A 21,831-nucleotide genomic window follows, 5' to 3' on the forward strand; every position below is an offset into this window, starting at 1 on the left:
TGAATCGTTGAGTCACTACCAACTAGATATCAATGCCAGGATCTAGATGTCTGCTAAACAGACTTACAGAAATGAAAGAATTGACGATTTCCAGAGTTATTTTCAGCATTGCCTCTGGGTCATTACAAAAAAATTGTAATTCAAAGTTAGTGGCTCCAGTTACTGAAATGCAGCACATTCTAGAACTTCAGTTAAATACTAATTAAAGTATATGACTCAGCTTATTCGAAGCAAAATCTTCTGAAAATTGAGAGTCAATAGCTTTTTTGAAATAAGATTATCTACTGTAATAAACTATAAAAATTCAAATCAATTGCACTGATCTAAAGATACAACATTGCACATAATGTACGGCAAAATAGCAGCAGGACTATTAAGTTCCTGTGCTGGATAACACTTACTGTGTCAATCAGCAATCCGTCAGTCACTAATACTAAAATACATAGGGCAGACAGCTTTGGCACCCAACGCCAAAATATTGTACATGAATAACCGTACATATGTGAGTAGCCTCGCATGTTCAGTGGGACTACATGCGTGTTCAGCGAGACTCAAGTGCATGAAGTTACTCACATTTGTAAATATTTGCAGCATCAGGACCCATCGCTGTAATAAAACTCAGACAGGGAATTGAATGCTAAGATTGCTTGTTTTTAACTCAGTTCTGGAAAAAGCCCAGTGGTTTGAGATAAGGCTGGAATAGTTGTCTAACTGAATATTCCCTTCACTGCTATTTCTAGACACGTGCGTAATGTCCATTTCATTTTTTTCCCAACAGATAAGTGATTATCCAAATAAACTGGAATGATTCTTCTTCTGTTTCAATGCATCAGTGAAGAGAGCTTTATAACAAGCCTTAACAAAGCCACAACTCTAGAAATGTCTTTGAAACACTTCAAAGATCTAAATATTTCCAACTGTTTTGAGAAAGCCAGGTTCATACTGCTACTCATAACTTACCTTGCGTACGGTCCACAGAGGATTGACTACATGTAATTACAGAAAAAGACTTAAATGAAAACAGTTGAAGAATAGTAATCTTTTTACTCCAAGAATAATAATGTTATAGTGAATATAAAATCACCTCCAAAGTTTTTTGTACATTAGCTGCCACAGGATATACAACAAACCAGTGTGTTATAGCATAGGGTATGTCTACACTGAACATCAGCCCTGGGTTAGAACTCAAGTTAGCAGACCCTGGGTTTGTTAACTTAGGGTTTGAGCATCATCTGTAACCTCAGGTTTGGCATTCATAAACCATCGGTCCCCACCTGGGGCTTCAGCATCTACACCGCACTATGCTGGCCCCTCCCAAAATGTGGCCACTCTAACCTTTGTTCATGGTGCAGTGTGGGAAAACTTGACTGTCCACCAAAATTTGACTGCCAGAGAACAAAGAAAGTTGGCCATTGGGATACTTTAGACAGACTCCCAGAACATGAGTCCAGTGGGGCTGCATCTATACTGCAAAGCAATTGTGGCTTGAATCCTGGGTCCTGGCTTGACTCAGGCTTGGATCCTCCACCCCTCCATTAGGGTCCTGGGAGCCTGAGTTAGCGGGATGTGTGTGTCGACAGAGGAGGGGTTAGGCTTGAGCCTGAGTTCGAACCCTGGGCTTACACTGGAGCGTAGATATACCCACAGGATAGGTCTACAGCGTAATACAAAAATCCTCAGCACCAAGTCTCAGAGCTTAGGGCAGCTGACTCAGGCTGCGGGGCTAAAAATGTTCAGGCTCAGGCTGGAGCCTGGGCTTTGAGACCCACCCCTCTCGCGGGGTCTCAGAGCGTGGGCTCCCGCCCAAGCACAAACATCGACACTAATTTTATAGCCCTGTAGCCTGAATCCTGTGAGCCCGAGTCAGCTGACCCAGGCCAGCCATGGCTGTGCCACGGGTCTTTTATTGAAATACAGATATAACCATAGTATCCTAACTCAATTCAGTCACCAAAATATGCTGATTAAAAATCTTTTCAGTAAGGGTATTGTGTATGTGTGTTTGTTTTTTAAAAAGAGTTCTGCTTTTTATTAAGGAGACCTGTAATTGTTCATGGAGTACTTCAAGTTTTATATCTTTTGTTTTTTATTCAAAGCTCCTTCTCCTGCTTTGGCACAACATGATACAAAACTAAAACAACCCAGGAGTTACAAGTCTTTGTACCCCCTTATTTAATCACCAAGAAGCAGGTGAAATGAGCCACATCATTTATTCCCTTGGAAAGTATAAGTCATCAGCTCCTGCACCGACACTTGTGCATTGTATTTTATATTAATTTTAAGTACATCAAGCTTCTGAATTAGTGAAACTGAATGCAAAGTCTTTACAAAAGTCACCGTTTGGAAGATGCGGTTACGTTCCCAATTCCAGATTAATGATTGATTTTTAAAAGGTCATCACATACTTTGCAGCATGTAAGGTTTTGTTTTGTTTTTGTTAATTTCACTAACTGTCTTGCTCCTTACTCTACCTTTGTTCATTTCACCAAGACTGATATTGTGCAGGAAAAAATATATTAGGCCACAAATAATCACATCTAAATGAAAGTTAATGTATTCTTAAGGTACTTTTTAAAACCTAAATCTTGAAGTCCAAGCAGGCCTTTTAAAATTAGAAATATTTACCATGAGTATTAAACTGTTGTGATTTTTTCAGTACGTCATCCCTCCGTTTATAGTTTTTGTTTCTTAATAGTTAAATGTTTGATTCTTTTCTGAGCTAGGAAAAAATCATAGGCAACTTTTTTCATCAGTGTTTGTAACCATTTAAATTATGACCATCACTTTCCTTTCAGATTGAGAAAGTTGTTTGCTTTAAATAATAAAAAGATGATATATAAGTAGTTTTATATTTTTATGTCTCTCTTATCCCAAAATACATATAAAAATGTAGAATTTAAAGTTGCTATACACCTGATACAGAAACACAGCAATGTCATTATTGGTCAATTTCCAAACATTATATGATAAATGCCAACAAACTGTTTTGTACTACATAGAAAAATAGGTTAAAAACTAAAATAAAAAAAAAAATCAAGATTCACTGACATTGTTTTGCTGTCTTTTCTTGCTTTGGTAACCGCAGGTTTTTTAAAACATAGTTTGCATCATCAGATGTAATATAGTTCACAAGTCGTTGAATGTAAAATAACTGTCACATTAAAATAAGGGACACACACTACCCAGGTTGTTGTTTTTTTCCTTTAGTCTAGAGAACAGTTACAGTACTTTCCAGAAATGGTGTATTCAGGTTTTGTTTATTGAGGTCTGAGCCTCAGGAAGTCATATGCATCAAATGAAACATACTTCTCTGTTTGAAGTGGTAAAATATCAGCTTGGAAGTAAAGCTGTGACGAGTTAGGATATTTTAATTCTAAACCAACAAACCCATCACAAAAAGAAAAGTATTTTAATATGAACCTTTCTATCATTTCAAATGTTACCCAACCCCATTTGTAAAAAATAATTTTCTATTTTGTATTACTTTGTTTAATGTGAAAACAAGATTGACCATAATTTTTGGCCTACTGAGGAAAGGTATATAATCTCTTAAATTATTTGTCAGCAGCTAAAAGACTCTTCAATGTAAGTGTCTTAACCACTGTACAGCTTGATATTTTTAATACTTCAACAGTTATTTTCATTTTTCATTGTTGAAGAAATGATTTCACAATTTCAAATCAAAGTCAACACTGCAGTGAGGAGAGCTTTTCTACTTTATTACAAAGAGAAGAAGCCTTTATGTGGTCAGAAAATACAAGATTGATTTTTTTTTTCTCTTCCTATGAAACGCTGCTGTTCAAACAGCCAGAGTGAATTGTCTCAGTTCACTTCTTTAAGTCCCATCACATTCACTTGGGTATGGATGTCCTTGGCTGCTGAAAATCTGGCCCTTTAGTGCACAGGGCGACAAAGCAGTCCCCTGACCAGCAGTTCCAGAATGTCCCGTTTTCATATATTGCATCCATGCACACCTCCTAAAAATGAGGTACAGCAGGGCAAACATTTTCCAAAATAGATGTCATATATATAATATATACACATTCGTACATACATACCTTTATTCATGTGATGTCCAAAAATTTAAAAAAAATGTACACATTTATTACAAAATTGTAACAAAGACTGGACAGTGTTTTGCTCATTCTGGAAAGATGAAGCTCAGTAATACACAACCCTGGAAACTAACCAGAGGTTGTGGCAATATCTTTCTTCTAAACAGTCAGATATTCTTGCATTAAGCTTGGCGAAAACTGCCTTTCAAAAACATAAGGGGAAGTAAAATGAAGGAAGCAGACCTTGCTCATCTTTCCAAATGAAATACGAGAAGGATCTTCACATAAAAATGCACAAACATTTTTTATTACCAATAGTGCTACAATGAACAATGCAAATTGTCTAATTTTGTCTTTTTGCTTTTCTTTTTTTTTTTACATTTTGGAAACTAAGTGGTAAACTTTTGACAGTGTATTCGCTTGTCTTTAGACCCAAGCTTGTCTGCTGGCAAAAAATAAAACAAAAACAAAAACAAATTCAGACCCTGCTCAAACTAAAGAAAAACAAATTACAAATTTAGTTGTTGGGCAGCACATAATTAGTAAGGCAGGACCTCAAATGGTGACCCTTTGCATGAGCCAATTGCCAGATCCTCAAGGAATTAAAACCAGGATGCCTGAGCCACATCAGTTCTGCAGTTATTTTGAGTATTGTGCTGAGACAGCCATACCCCAAGAAAAGGGAAGTCTTTAGAAGGCTTGCTGAGCAGGGTTGTAGTTGAAGGTTGATGGCAGATGAGGCCTTTCTTCTAATTTGTCATATTCCAGATGGAACTCCTACAATTAAAACAAAAAGGATTATTTAATTGTTGATATTTCCCTTACATATGTAAATGTCTGTATCCATGACAAGCAACTTCTTCTCTAAGTAAAATGATGCTTTTAGAAATAGCTCGATTTAACTCCTATTTTATAAATGAGGCCAAAAAACCCAAACATTCTTTTGTGATCATAGTTAATTATTTTAAAAAAATCAATATAATACAGTGCAGTGTCTGCAATAGCACCGTCTTACCCATTTTTTAAATGCTAAGTTAGCTTCAGAAACCTAGTTGTGAGCACTTAAACTATTAAACATACAGACAAGATACAAATGTGCAGGTAAGTCATTAACTAAACTTTTAGTAAACCTGTTTTTCAGCAATTCAAAAGATCTTTTCAAAGATTTACTTTAGATGCCACAACACTGAGTTTCGAGGTATTTTGTGGCATATCACCATGCCAACTATAGTGGAAGGCAAATTAGTCAGAAATACCATGAGGCCAGGTTTCTTCTTCATGATATGAAATGCAAGAAGAACAAACAACTATGTAAGGAGATTTAAATCTACTTAAGAATCACAGATGTAACAAAGCATTCCACTACCTTTTATACCTAGGTGAAGTGTTAAAGTTCTGGTGTATCCATCTTTCCTTTCGGTTTGCTGAGGCATAGATATAAGCCCTTTATTACTACTCTACACTTCAATAGTGGCTTTCATCTAAAGACCTCAAAGCACTTTATAAACCATTATACTGAATATTAATATGCTCAGCCAGTGTATGAGGCTCTTAGAGCTACTAATTCATAAATGCACAGTTTCTCTCTCATTTATACAATCCCTTGCACTATGTGGGCATTTGATTTGCTTAGTAATTATAAAAATATTCCAGCCACTCAAGTATGTGAATACATTCTGAATAGCTAGCAACCATTATGAATCAGATTGCTAGGATACCTACCATTTAAATACCGCTTGACAACTCTGCTATGAATATGCAGTGCTCTGCTTTTATTACAATTCCACTGCATGATCTTGAATTGTGATCACCAATTTGTGTACTCACATCGGCATCTTCAGCATACAACTTGGATATATGCAAAAATATTCATAAAACTGGGCCTTAAAAAAAATCATTTTTTAACTTTTTAGTAGTTTGACAGCTCCCGAAGCCCCTTTCATTGAATTTTCATTCAAAAAGTGAACGTTTAATTGAAAATTTAGTACAGTACTTTAAGGATACTTTCTGTTAACTCAGTAATAATCATCCCAGGCTAAATAACATTTGCCTTCAGCTTTGTAATTTATTGAGCTTACTATCTCAAACAGCAAATCTCCTACAGATTCTAAACTTATCTGGGTAGGGACTATGTCAACTCTTACTGAGGAACACACTCAAAGCATTGAAAAAAATAATAAAGCCTCACAACACCCTTGGCGGTAGTTAAATATAGTATTATTTCTATTACAGATGGGTAAGATGAATTAGAGAACAAATCAATGCACAAGTTGGGATTAGAGTTCAGGAGTTCTGAGTCCCAGGCCTCTGATCTTTAAGGGGAAACAACGTTTTTATGGCACAGAGAAAAAAATTCACCATGGTAACGAGGGAATTTAGAGAATCATGCTGAGAATTAATTGAATCTACATCCCCCAAATAAAGATCTCCACAAACCTTGAGAATCCCAGCAGCATCTACAAGGCCAGGGCCATGTGCATGAAAGCTGTCTCTCCCTACTGCGGCTCTGGCCCCAACATTCATCCCATCCTCCACCCCAGCTTCCTGGCTGAGGCAGCTCCTGGGGACCCTGAGGTGGAAATTAGTTAATATAGCATGCCACTGTATTAATGTTGGGGGGTAAATTCCACCCCATGCACATCCATGGATAGAGTGGGGTAATGCACAGGCACATAAGCTCTCTTTTGGGGGGGGGAAGGGGGGCAGGGCAAGGGATACCAGTGTGTGGAAAAAGCTTCCACACATGGTTCTTGGGGGTATAACTTAAGGTAAAAGTCTTTCACTTTGAAATAAGAAAAATGCCCCTCAAATTACCTTCTCTCCAACCTTCCAGTTCATGATTCTCAGAGTATGTTCTGCAGATGACCAGTAAAGGCTCTGCAGATCATTACCAGTCTATGGATCACAGTTGGGGAATTGCTACTTTAACAAAACTTATTAAGCAAGAAAACAGGTAAATGCTAAGATCAGTTACTTCAAACCCTCACATATTCTGGAGTGCATTCAAGACTACATGTAGAGAACAGCCACTTGAATTAATGTGTGGAGTCTAAAGGAAGGAATCTTACTGGCTCATGAGGGTTCCTTTAGAACCATATGGATTGAGATTTGTAACTGACAGTTTTTTTAGTAAATATTAACACCTACAGGATGCAAGTTTTGTAAGCATTAAAACAGTATTTGTCAGTCATTTTATTGCTGCTTCAGGTATGCTGAAGTATTAAAAGATCCCACATTCAGAGTGTGTAATTACACTTAAAAGTTATTATTTTTAACAATATAGGGGAAAATAATTCACTGACCAAATATTTTTGAAAACCAAAAAGTAGTGTATTTATTGCACATAGAAAAATACTTTCATACATGTTATTTTACGTTTCACTTTAGTTAGTAGTGGGCATCATAGATTTGGATATGAACAATAGCATTGATCATTTTTGTATTTATTAGATACAAAGAAATGGAAAAAACTCCAGCTCTCTATTAAGCAAACACTGGTTAAATTGATTGCTTTTATTTTTCATATGGAAACAATGATTTTTTTAAATACCTTGAATTAACCAAGAATAGGGATTCCATACTTCGGGGGGAAAATCCCACAAAGCACATCCAGCGCTAAAGAAATTTTCTGTGCAGTGAATCTTATTTTTCATATGTCATTCTGATTACAGTCACGAAGAGTGAGTTATGTCACAGCAATCAATGTATTTATACAAAATATTTAGTAGGTGTGAACACCAAATATGGAAGAGAATTGTTTAAAGAGGATTAATGGAATAAGAGAGCAAACGCAAATGTAGGCTAAACAGGCTAAATGTAGGGAAAATGATGAAGTCTACTGGACTGTGAATCAGTCTCCTATGGGAAACAGTGGAAGCCCCATTACTAGACATAGTTTTCAATTAGACTGGAAACAATACTTGCATTAGCTACAAAATGGACACAAAAGACCCAAACAGAAATTAGGAACGAGAACCTACTACTCTATAGCATATCTTTGTCATTAAATGTTGTTCTATTAATAATTTAAAAAATATTTAAATATTGACCTTAAATATTTGAAAGGATATTTAGTATAGGCAGCATCCCTTTTCTAAGAAAAAGAATGTGTTTTCTGATGTCTACATTTCTCTACCATAAAGAATTCAAGCTTCTAGGAAGGAAAAATAAAGCCAGGGTTTTAATTTTGTTTCTTAACAGGGATCAACTTTCCTCATTTTTGAAGAGAGAAATTATAAAATTTTAGTTAAGAGAACTTTCTTTTAGTAATGTGTAATCATTGGTGGCATTGCTTGGCCTCATTGTCTCCACTTTCCTTTCTCTTGTTATTGCGCCTTTCAGCATCACCTCAGCAGCTTCAACAGAGGAAGCTATCCAGTTGAGTATTCTCTTGTTTTACCTGCTCAGTATAAAATCAAAATTTCTCTAACCATGTTGTACTTTCTACATGGAATAGGATGAAAAGTGATAAGCATATCATAGTTGTGATCAACATTTCCTTAATATTTCTGTTTACGGTGAATAGGAAATAAAATTCTTCAATATTCAAGTTCTTGGGCTATTTATCTAAATGTCTATGGATAATTCATTTAATTTGAATTTCAAAACAATCTAGGAAGCTGTCTCAATGCTTATTCAATTTTCACTCATTTCCTTTTTCAGTCTGTTACCAGAGGTGAATGTAAAGTAAAACTCATTTTTTATTAAATTAATGTGATTTGCTATTTCACTGAGTAGGATTATGTATAATCTATTTTATTAGATTGTTAAAACCAGCCTAAGATGTTGTCACAGAGTTTTATTAGTTTGCAAGTATAGTCTATATTTTTTAAAAAACAGTCTGGTACTTTTGGTAATATTATCCAAAGAATGCACATATACATTACAACAAGAGGAAAGATTTATAAAGTACCTAGAAAAATAAATTTATTTAAAGTACAGATGTAAATGATGGTAATTTATTGCAGATAATTCTAACCTGACTGCAGTAAAGCAACATCCATGGACCAATTAAGTAGCAGTTATTAATATGCTCTTCTGGCAAACTGATATTCTCAATATTCGGTAATAATGTATCTGTTACAGTAAAACAAAGTACAAGGAAAATATCTTAAAAATGTCTCCATGTGGTTGTAATTGATCAGGATACGTTCTCCACGGTATTTGATATTTGTACTGCCCTGGAATTTAATTTTTCTAATGGGATTTAGAAGTGTAGTCACTTAGACAACTAACCCTTCATATTACAAACAGCATTTAAATTTAATCATGTCCTTATTATCCTAAAACTCTTGGGAAATTTTGACTCAAAAGGTTAATATTAGAGATAGCATTTTTACTACACAGACTTAAGGCCATATACTTGCCCTCCATCTGTGCCTGAAATTCCCACTGGTCTCAGATGAGTTTTACACATAGTAATAGCTAGCCTAGTAGTTATTTTTCCATTGCTCAAAAAAGCAATTTTTCCCCATAAAAAGAAAAAAGAAAAGGAGTACTTGTGGCACCTTAGAGACTAACCAGTTTATTTGAGCATGAGCTTTCGTGAGCTACAGCTCACTTCATCGGATGCATAGCATATCGTGGAAACTGCAGAAGACATTATATACACACAGAGACCATGAAACAAAACTTCCTCCCACCCCACTGTCCTGCTGCTAACAGCTTATCTAAAGTGATCATCAAGTGATCATCAAGGAAGGCCATTTCCAGCACAAATCAAGGTTTTCTCACTCTTCCCCCCCCCACACACACACACAGACACACCTACAAACTCACTCTCCTGCTGGTAATAGCCCATCCCTCTTTGAAACCTCTCTTTATAATGCGCATGATAATCAAGGTGGGTCATTTCCAGCACTAATCCAGGTTTTCTCACCACCCCCCCCCACACACACACCCCCTCCAAAAACCACACACACAAACTCACTCTCCTGCTGGCAATAGCTCATCTTACAATGTGCACAGCAATAATCCAAGTTTAACCAGAACACCCCCCCCCCCAAGACGTTCTGGTTAAACTTGGATTATTGCTGTGCACATTGTAAGATGAGCTATTGCCAGCAGGAGAGTGAGTTTGTGTGTGTGGTTTTTGGAGGGTGTGTGTGTGTGGGGGGGGGGGTGGTGGTGAGAAAACCTGGATTAGTGCTGGAAATGACCCACCTTGATTATCATGCGCATTATAAAGAGAGGTTTCAAAGAGGGATGGGCTATTACCAGCAGGAGAGTGAGTTTGTAGTGTGTCTGTGTGTGTGTGGGGGGGGAAAGAGTGAGAAAACCTTGATTTGTGCTGGAAATGGCCTTCCTTGATGATCACTTGATGATCACTTTAGATAAGCTGTTAGCAGCAGGACAGTGGGGTGGGAGGAAGTTTTGTTTCATGGTCTCTGTGTGTATATAATGTCTTCTGCAGTTTCCACGATATGCTATGCATCCGATGAAGTGAGCTGTAGCTCACGAAAGCTCATGCTCAAATAAACTGGTTAGTCTCTAAGGTGCCACAAGTACTCCTTTTCTTTTTTCTTTTTACGAATACAGACTAACACAGCTGTTACTCTGAAATTTTTCCCCATAGTCCTCCATAACTCCCCTTCAACCAATATTCAGCTTGCCTTGTATATTTTGCTCCAAACTAACAAGAAATCAATAAGTTGTTAAGATGCTACCGCTTGCATGTTCCTTGGATCCAGAATTCTAAAAAAGGTTTCAAAGCTCTCCCTCTTTCCCTAACTAGACGTCAGGTCCTCTCTAATATTGGACAATTATTGTCAATTTGTGAAGTTGAAGGAGGCAGGAAAAGCTGTATGGATCTGCAGAGACAATATATTTGGGAGAGCAACAGCTATTGGTAAAAGTAATCTTTCTTCACTGACACTGCGGTAGATTACCTATCCCCGGAAGAAGGACGAGGAGTACACTAGTCAAAAAGACTGAAGTTCTGCTCTCCTGAATACAGCATCCAATCTACATTCTCAAAGAGAATACTGCTTTCTAAAAGTAGGAATAATCAAGCTACAAGTAGCAACTTTACAATTTCTACTACAGGCATATAGTGAATAGCAGCTATGCAGGCTGCTACCTCTGTGGCAGAGTGGACACTTATTCTTTCTGGTACAGCAATTCAAGTAAGCTCATAGGATGTTTGAATACATAATATGATCCATTCATACAGACTCGGAACTGAAAGGGTTTGGCCTTCACTCTTCGTCAAAAGTGAGAAACAACCTTGTAGATTTCCAATAGGGCCTTTCCCCCCCTATTAAGATAATACCTCTCAGAATGTCTCAGGCTTGTAGGATAGCATTACTGACAGCATATCTAAGACTAAGAAAAAAAACTGATAAAGAAATCAACCAATTCAGTTAAAAATCCAAGTTCATCTAGGCCAATTTTGTTTAAGGCCCTACAATTATCTTCCCCTTATGAAAAATTTTATAAGGCAGCTTTGCCATTAAGATCTGAAGTGTGTAAATGCTCGTGTGTTAGCCAGTCAAAAAAAACAACAACAAAACAAAACCTAACTACAGATGCAAAAAGTAACATATCAAGAAGTCAAAAAAAGATTCCATAAACTTTGTGAGAACTAGATGTTCTCACATTCACCAGACTAGTAAGAAGCCATTTTATTGAGGGATTTGAAAATACTGAATACTCCTGCACATTAATATGGTAGTATATATAATAGGTCATCTCTGACTATCTGTAGATGAAGACAAACCTGAGTCCACTGTGTTAACAGAAAATTCAAGGTAACTGCTACACGGGGGGAAATGGAACTACCCCCTTTAGACTCTGGTTAAACCTGAAAATACTTTCACCTACAGGCATATAACTGCTTAGAAGAATATTTACATGATTCCAAACAGCAGAGATGTGATTTACACAGAGAAGTGCAATGACTCACCAAACAATCAATCCTGCAATTAGGCTTTCAGGTTAAGGGAATCTCAAGTTGGATGAAATATTTGCCCTCTTTCTTGACATAAAGGATCTGAGAATAGGTTATAGGGAAGAGTAACGGGTAGATTCCTGAAAAGAGCTAATATCTAAGAACCATGTCTGCTGAGCTAAAGATATCAAGATCACTCTGGCCCTGACCTATCAACTTTGAAATAACAGAGGAAATGGGAGAAAGGCATATATATTCCCCTTTCCTCGATGCATAAGAAATGTGGAACTTCAAACAAACATCTATTCTGTAGCAGATCAGACATTTAAATTCCAACGTTGCAAACCCATGCCATATTCAGATGGCCCTATAATGACAAAATAAAACTTTTCAGTGAATTCTCAAGGGACCACTTGATCCAATAAATTGTACTGTATGTAGTGTAAGGATCTTGGGTGGTTTTTTTGTGTGTGTGTTAAACTCATGCCAGAGGTAGCGCTGAAGACATCACCTTGTTCTGAATGCATCATTCCATAAAAGCACTCAGCATCTCATAACAACAATGGAAGTCAGTTCTTCCCTTGGTGTTCAAGTAAACATATTGCCATAGTATTGCACGTGAAAATCTTCGCTGCTTTCTCTGGAATTGGATAGTTGATAGTCAAATTCTAGTGAGGAAAAAAACTCCTATAAAAAGATCTTAAAATTATGCTAAGGAAACTACTAACACACCGATAACTAAATTTTTGAAGAAAAATAAAATTCTGTAAAATCTTGACATTGATCCTGTACACAGTGAGGCTGGATTTTGAGACTGCACTGTCTGCCAAAGAGGAACAAAGCAAGATGAATAGAAGTAGGGATATTGTTTGTGTTGACCACCACCCTATGGCCAAGAACCCTAGTCCTGAGGAGCTTTGGCTTATGTCCCAAAATACTTCCTAATATGAAAGGACTCTGTGATTCAAGTGATAAAGCATGAATCTCCTACAATGCACATCTGTGGAGGGAATACCATGAAGGAGAAATGGTTTAATTTGAAAATAAAAAGTTTGTGCTCTGTTTTTAATGTTCTAAAACAAAGTACAGTATTTGCATGCCCAACTTCTAAATGGCAAGAAGTAATTACTCCATAGCTCCGTAATCAGAACAAAGCAATTGAATTTTAACTAGAACTATTGGAAAATGATATTCTGCATTTTTTTATCTCTTCATGAGAGTGAGAGGACAGTTCCTTCCCTCCTCCCCCCCCCAGTAATGAACCAGTATTTTTAGGAAATCCTTATTCCCTCCTACATCTGAATTGAAGTCACAAAGCCAGCATGTGGGGTACAGAATGAATATTTTATACATACATACACACACACACATACACACACACCCCCCGTAAAAAAAGGGGATTTTTAAAAAAGATTTTTAAAAATACATGGTTGATAGATTTAAAAATCTGCACAGTGGAAGAAAAAATACCTTAGCTACTTTCCTCCAGTTAAGACAGTCAAAGAAGTAATATGTTCCCCTCTCATATGTATTGGTTTTCATTGTTGGCTCCATGCCTGGTGCCCTGGTGATCCATACTCGTTCTTCTTTGTGGTATCTCCAATCGCGGTTAAATCTTTCATTTTCAGTTGGGAGGAAAAAGAATTTTTTATGTTAGTTGCTTTGATTTCAGAATACCAAAAACACACCCTTTCAAGCAGACATTGGTTTACACTATTAAAAAAACCACAACTCTTAAGACATAAAATCAAGCCAATAAAACACCTACTTATCTGCTCCATATAACCATTTATTAAATACAGTCCCAATGGTCGCACCAAAATCTTGGCCATTCTCTGTAAGAAGCTGGCCTATCCCAGCAACAAACCATTTTCAGAATGTTTATTGTCCTCCATTTTGTTGTTTTGTTTTCAGATGGTTACGTAAGAATGGCCATACTGGGTCAGACCAATGGGTCTATCTAGCCCAGTATCCTGTCTTCCGACAGTGGTCAATGCCAGATGCTTCAGAGGGAGTGAACAGAACAGGGCAATTATAGAGTGATCCATTCCCTGTCATTCAGTCCCAGCATCTGGCAGTCAGATTACAGACACCCAGAGCACGGGGTTGTACATCTGACCATCTTAGCTGTTGGTCATTGATGGACCTATCCTCCATGAACTTATCTAATTGTTTTTTGAACCCAGTTCTACTTTTGGCCTTCACAGCATCCCCTGGCAACGAGTTCCACAGGCTGACTATGCACTGTGTGAAGAAGTACTTTCTTTTATTTGCTTTAAAACCTGCTGCCCATTAATTTAATTGGGTGACCCCTGGTTCTTGTGTTATGTGAAGGGGTAAATAACACTTCCCTATTCACTTTCTCCACACCATTAATTTTAACAACTGTTGGAATTTATGTAGCATTTTTGTCTCCAGGGTGCTTTAAAAGCAACACAAAACCCATATGAGGCAGGTGCATTTTATTACAAATGGAGAGACTATAGAAAGGAACCAGTACTAGAGTAAGTATTAGAATTCAGAAGCTTCAGGGTTACAGCCCTGTGCACAGACCATGCCTCTATTTTTAGGGGTTAAAAAAAGCTTTCCTAGCTTTTAGAAGTAAACTAGAAAGCAGAATTTTAGATTTACTAAAGAAAGAAACAGGAGTACTTGTGGCACCTTTGAGACTAACAAATTTATTTGAGCATAAGCTTTCATGGGCTAAAACCCACTTCATCGGATGCATGCAGTGGAAAATACAGTAGATAGACAGACAGGAAACAATGGGTGTTATCAAACACATTATAACGAGAGTCATCAGTTTAGGTGAGCTATTACCAGCAGGAGAGGAAAAAAAACCTTTTGTAGTGATAATCAAGGTGGGCCATTTCCAGCAGTTGACAAGAACGTGTGAGGAACAGTAGGGGGGAAAAATAAACATGGAGAAATAGTTTTACTCTGTGTAATGACACATCCAATCCCAGTCTTTATTCAAGCCTAATTTAATGGTGTCCAGTTTGAAAATTAATTCCAATTCAGCAGTCTCTCGTTGGAGTCTGTTTTTGAAGTTTTTTTGTTGTAATATTGCTACTTTTAGGTCTGTAATTGAGCGACCAGGGAGAGTGAATTGTTCTCCGACTGGTTTTTGAATGTTATAATTCTTGGCGTCTGATTTGCGTCCACTTATTCTTTTACCTGATCAGGGGTATTCTATCTGCTACCCAATATCCATAAACCTGGAAATCCTGGACGCCCCATCATCTCAGGCATTGGCACCCTGACAGCAGGATTGTCTGGCTATGCAGACTCCCTCCTCAGGCCCGACGCTACCCGTACTCCTAGCTATCTTCGAGACACCACTGACTTCCTGAGGAAACCGCAATCCATCAGTTGATCTTCCTGAAAACACCATCCTGGCCACTATGGATGTAGAAGCCCTCTACACCAACATTCCACACAAAGGTGGACTACAAGCCGTCAGGAACAGTATCCCCGAAAATGTCATGGCAAACCTGGGGGCTGAACTTTGTCCTCACCCATAACTATTTCACATTTGGGGACAATGTATACCTTCAAATCAGCGGCACTGCTATGGGTACCCGCATGGCCCCACAGTATGCCAACATTTTTATGGCTGACTTAGAACAACGCTTCCTCCGCTCTCGTGCCCTAATGCCCCTACTCTACTTACGCTACATTGATGACATCATCATCTGGACCCATGGAAAAGAAGCCTTTGACGAATTCCACCATTTCAACAATTTCCATCCCACCATCAACCTCAGCCTGGACCAGTCCACACAAAAGATCAACTTCCTGGACACTACAGTGCTAATAGGCGATGGTAACATCACCACCACCCTATATTGGAAACCTACGGACCGCTATACTTACCTACATGCCTCCAGCTTTCATCCAGACCACACCACACGATCCATTGTCTACAACCAAGCTTTATGATACAACCGCATTTGCTCCAACCCCTCAGACAGAGACAAACACCCTACAAGATCTCTATCAAGCGTTCTTACAACGACAATACCCACCTGCTGAAGTAAAGAAACAGATTCACAGAGCCAGAAGAGTACCCAGAAGTCACCTACTACAGGACAGGCCCAACAAAGAAAGTAACAGAACGCCACTAGACGTCACCTTCAGCCCCCAACTAAAACCTTTCCAGCGCATCATCAAGGATCTACAACCTATCCTGAAGGAAGACCCATCACTCTCACAGATCTTGGGAGACAGGCCAGTCCTTGCTTACAGACAGCCCCCCCAACCTGAAGCAAATACTCACCAGCAACCACACGCCACACAACTAAAACACTAACCCAGGAACCTATCCTTGCAACAAAGCCCGTTGCCAACTGTGTCCACATATCTATTCAGGGGACACCATCATAGGACCTAATCACATCAGCCACATTATCAGAGGCTAGTTCACCTGCACATCTACCAACGTGATATATGCCATCATGTGCCAGCAATGCCCCCTGCCATGTACATTGGCCAAACCGGACAGTCTCTAGTAAAAGAATAAATGGACACAAAATCAGATGTCAAGGATTATAACATTCAAAAACCAGGTGGAGAACACTTCAATCTCCCTGGTCACTCGATTACAGTCCTAAAAGTCGCAATATTACAACAAAAAAAACTTCAAAAACAGACTCCAATGAGAGACTGCTGACTTGGAATTAATGTGCCAACTGGACACCATTAAATTAGACTTGAATAAAGACTGGGAGTAGATGTGTCATTACACAAAGTAAAACTATTTCCCCATGTTTATCTCCCTCCCGCCGTTCCTTAGACGTTCTTGTCAACTGCTGGAAATGGCCCATCTTGATTATCACTATAAAATTATTTTTCCTCTCCTGCTGGTAATAGTTCACCTTAAGTGATCACTCTCGTCATAGTGTGTAGGATAACACCCATTTTACATGTTCTCTGTGTGTATATATATATATATATCTTCCTAGTGTATTTTCTACTGCATGCATCCGATGAAGTGGGTTTTAGCCCACGAAAGCTTATGTGGATACAGACTAACATGGCTACTACTCTGAAACCTTAGATTTACTTCGTGATTACTAAAGTAAACTGTCATTCTATTATATTACCAAATTGGCCAAAATATTTTGAACATACAGCTCTACTGCTGCTAATAGCTGTAATACATCTCCTCCATTCATGTAATAGAGATAAAACAGTAGATCTTCTCCATATCGGCCAAGTTTTATTGCAGCCAGCTGCAAAAGATAAAAAAATTAAGATTAAAAACCAAAAAAGGTAAATAAAATAAATGACAGCTAATACCATTTAAACGTGGCAAGAAAATATAATTCTAGAATATCAGGGTTGGAAGGGACCTCAGGAGGTCATCTAGTCCAACCCCCAGCTCAAAGCAGGACCAATCCCCAACTAAATCAAAAATATAATCAAACTGTTTCCCTTATATTAAGTATGTTGCAAAAGTTATACTAGGTATATAGCAGTGTAATATACTAATCAAAAGCTCAATTTTTCTCCAGTTTAAATTAAGCTTTCCTATTTTCCTATTATATAAACAGCAGGATAGTTAATGTAAGTAACAAACCTGAAAGGGGGGATCATTTTTCTTTGTGTATTTTCTGATCATCTCGCTTTACTTTTAAATTTATTAGTTCATTTACTAATTTCATTATATAGCTACATTAGTACAGCAAACCCTTACATCTTAATTTCTAAACATTATTGAATTATCTCATCAACACAATTATTTAGGATTTCTTTTTAAATATATCAAGCTTAAAATTCCTATTTTTATTAGCTAGGAAAGAAAGGAGGAGTAAGAGCTATCAATGTTTAAGCTTCAGGTTATAAGCTGATCAGATGGAATCAAGAAATCTCTCTGTACTGTATAATGTTGATATACTATGGCAGGGGTAGGCAACCTATGGCACGTGTGCCAAAGGCGGCACACGAGCGGATTTTCACTGGCACTCACACTGGCCAGGTCCTGGCCACCAGTCCAGGGGGCTCTGCATTTTAATTTAGTTTTAAATGAAGCTTCTTAAACATTTTAAAAACCTTATTTACTTTACATACAACAATAGTTTAGTTATATATTGTAGACTTATAGAAAGAGACCTTCTAAAAACGTTAAAATGTATTATTGGCACGCGAAACCTTAAATTAGAGTGAATAAATGAAGACTCAGCACACCACTTCTGAAAGGTTACCGACCCCTGTACTATGGTATGTGAATTATAAGGGTTTGATGCTTTGGTCTGAAGGATCTGACACTTTCAGATATAGGATATTGGTCTAGACTGACTACTGCTTTCATTACAATGACTGTGGTTCTAATGATTTCTGCTGGTCCTTTCCTAAACCCATTCTCACATTCCCCAAAATCTGATGCAAACCATTTTTAGCATCCAAGAAATTAAAGGAAAATAAAACTGGTAACGGATGCAGGTTTTTATTTTTTTGTTTGGTCTTGTAATGTTGGAAAGAGTATGTAACATTCCTAGAACATTCCATGCACCTCTGTTCTTACAGAATTTAAGACTTTCTAAAAACACTGGATTTGATGAGAGATATCCATCTGCAAAAAATTACTTGTCAGGTTATCTTGAAAAGAATACTATAAACCAAGCAGCCTCTTATCTACATATTTCATTATACGGGACAAGAAAGCACACTCACCTTATCCCTAATGTGAATGTTCGTTAAGTATTCAGATGGAACATGGAAGTCTAGATAAAGGAATCAGAATTGACCTAATTGTTAAACCATGTAATTGATTCTCATTTATAAATATCAACACAGCATTAAACACAACTTATTTTCCCTACCTATGTCTTGAGGTCGACAAGGCGAAGATGCCCAAGGTGATGCAAATTTGGGGTAGAGATTTCTGAACAAGAAAGAACATAAATTAAAAAGCAATGAATTTGAAGGAGACATCCAAGCCCCACATCCCTTCCCTCCTCCAAAACCATCATATTTAGTTACTTCATTAACTTTTAGGGTGAAATTCTGGCACCGCTGACTTCAATGGCAACCCCCCCCCCCCCACTGAATTCAAAAGGGCACAATTCTCAATTGTGCTTGTAACCTAAGTGCCTTTGGCTCCAACCCCTTTGAGAAGCCCAAATGTACTTGGCAAAATGGAGGTATTCTGTAACACCTCTCAGGAGCCTTAGGAGCTAATAAATCTGAGCCCATAATTAAAAGAGGAAAAAGACTTATAGCTGGCAGGCCTAGTTTCTCCCACCGATAATGATTGTACCCGTCCTTTAAATTCTACTCTATGCTGACAAAGAACCGATTTCACCATTTCAGTGGAACATGAAAAAAGTCTGAAAAATATAAATTTTCTGATTTCATTTAATTCAGGGGTTCTCAAACTGGGGGTCGTCACCCCTCAGGGGGTCATGAGCTGTCAGCCTCCACTCCCAAACCCCACTTTGCCTCCAGCATTTATAATAGTGTTCAATATAAAAAAAAAGTGTTTTTAATTTATAAGGAGGGTCGCATTCAGAGGCTTGCTGTGCGAAAGGGGTCACCCAATACAAAAGCTTGAGAACCACCGATTTAATTCTTGATAATACATCAAGAAGAAAAAAAATGGAGCGCTTAGATTACTAATTAAACACTGTAGAACTTCGCTAATTTGAACCAATGACTTAGTGATCCACTGAGAACTACTGAAGTTTGGTAATTAGCAGGTAGAGGAACAAAAAAGGACAGTGAATCACAATATGTACTTTTTTGGCAGCTGCACTGCTGTTTTAATTGTTTGTGATAATATAGTATTGTGACATATTTTGCAAATGATACTTCAGCCTACTAACCTATGCACCTTCTAGCAGGAAGGCATAAGAGTGCTTTAAAATCTTGGAAGCCTGGGAAATTACCAGAAGACCAATTCCCAACCGAGTTTTAAAGAAAAATGTTTCCAGACCAAGGGGTGCCAATCCTACACCACAGGCCACCTTTAACCCAAGGTTGACAACAGCTTATATCCTCATATGTCCTGACTGCAGGCATCACAGGGGCAGCACCTGTGGAAAACGACCTAGTCCTTTCTTCTGATGGGAGAAATCTTTCCAACTGTGTAGTACTTCCCAAGAGTTGGAATATAAAGGCTCACTCACCCATCTAAACACTGCCTTAAAGACCACAAAACGCTATTTCTTTAATCAGCATAATGTGAATATCTCTGCAAAAATATCAATGGGCAAAGACCCTTCTTCCTAATATTATCTGCCTATCGTAGGTAAAGTTTTTAAAGAGATGTTCCCCTGTACGCTATATGTGAAGCCTGACTTATTTACTATATTCCATAAGGAAGGTGGATGACTTTTATTGTGACATCTGCTAAGTTTTGGAAGAGTTTAAAAAGATTTTACTGTAGCCTTAAAAATTTGGTATAGTATAGAGCATGCTAAAAACATAAGTAGCGGATAACTGTCTGAAGCAGTATCTTTGGCTCATGGAACATAGCATTTGCTCTATATTTTGAATTTCTAGCTTTTGGAATAAGGCAAGATCCAGGGATAAAAAGAATTCATATAGGCATAGAAAAGCATAAAGCACTGTATTAAGCAGATAACTCTCTTATTAATGGATACAGTAGAACCTCAGAGTTACAAACTGAGTGGTCAACCACACACCTCATTTGGAACCAGAAGTATGCAATCAGGCAGCAGAGACCCCCCCCCCCCCAAAAAAAGAGACAAATACTGCACAGTACTGTATTAAACTCCTAAAAAAATAAAGGGAAAGTAAAAAAATTTGGTTTCAGAGTAGCAGCCATGTTAGTCTGTATCCGCAAAAAGAAAAGGAGGACTTGTGGCACCTTAGAGACTAACAAATTTATTTGAGCATAAGCTTTTGTGAGCTACAGCTCACATCATCGGATGCATTCAGTGGGGAAAAAAAAATTTGACAACTCTTTCTGTGCTTGTTTCATTTACATTAAGATGGTTAAAAGCAGCATTTGTTTTCTACATAGTAAAGTTTCAAAGCTGTATTAAGTCAATGTTCAGTTGTAAACTTTTGAAAGAAACACCACAATGTTTTGTTCAGAGCTATGAACATTTCAGAGTTATGAACAACCTCTATTCTGAACGTGTTCGTAACTCTTGAGGTTCTACTGTACTTCTGGGCAGTATACAAATTATTTGATGAATATTTCGGGAGACTTTCACACTACATAAGAACGGACATACTGGGTCATACCAATCGTCCATCTAGCCCAGTACCTGTCTTCCGACAGTGGCCAATGCCAGATGCTTCACAGGGAATGAACAGAATAGGGCAATTATTGAGTAATCCATCCCCTATCGTCCAGTCCCAGCTTCGGGCAGTCAGAGATTATGGACACCCAGAGAATGGGGTTGTCCCCCTGACCATCTCGGTTGATAGCCATTGATGGACCTGTCCTCTGTAAACTTCTCTATTTTTTTTAAACCCAGTTATGCTTTTGGCCTTCACAACATCCCATGGCAATGAGTTCCACAGGCTGACTATGCACTGTGTGAAGAAGTAGTCCCTTATGTTTATTTTAAGCCTACTAATTTCATTGGGCGACCCCTGGTTCTGGTTATGTGGATGGATAAATAAATAACACTTCCCTATTCACTTTCTCCACACCAGTTATGACTTTATATTCCTTCTTACCCTTAGTCTCTTTTCTAAGATGAACACTCCCCAGCCTTTTAAATCTCTCCTTACATGGAAACTTTCATTCCCTTAATTTTTTGTTGCCCTTTACTCTACTTTCTCTAATCCTAATATATCTTTTTTTGAGATAGGGCTCCCAGAACGGTGTGGGGTATACCATGGATTTATATAGTGGTATTATGATATTTTCTGTCTTATTGTCTATCCCTTTCCTAATGGTTCCTAAGA

General features: G+C 37.8%; 1 protein-coding gene across 3 annotated transcripts in view; it reads right to left on the minus strand.

The window, feature by feature from the left end:
* Positions 1–3,698: 3,698 nt before the first annotated feature.
* Positions 3,699–21,831, minus strand: part of CNOT2 (CCR4-NOT transcription complex subunit 2) — a 151,905-nt gene continuing 133,772 nt past the window's right edge. For 2 of the 3 annotated variants that reach the window (XM_074942059.1, XM_074942058.1), the window contains 5 exons: positions 18,768–18,829; positions 18,619–18,668; positions 17,077–17,177; positions 13,414–13,558; positions 3,700–4,832 (listed from right to left, as the gene is read on the minus strand). In XM_074942059.1, the coding sequence (XP_074798160.1) occupies positions 4,746–4,832; positions 13,414–13,558; positions 17,077–17,177; positions 18,619–18,668; positions 18,768–18,829 (445 nt within the window). In that variant the 3' untranslated portion in view covers positions 3,700–4,745. Of the gene's footprint in view, positions 4,833–13,413; positions 13,559–17,076; positions 17,178–18,618; positions 18,669–18,767; positions 18,830–21,831 lie in introns of all 3 variants that reach the window. The other variant, XM_074942060.1, reaches the window with a different exon arrangement.

The sequence above is a fragment of the Natator depressus genome, chromosome 1 (genome assembly GCF_965152275.1).
Source record: "Natator depressus isolate rNatDep1 chromosome 1, rNatDep2.hap1, whole genome shotgun sequence".
In the NCBI taxonomy this organism is placed as follows: Eukaryota; Metazoa; Chordata; order Testudines; family Cheloniidae; genus Natator; species Natator depressus.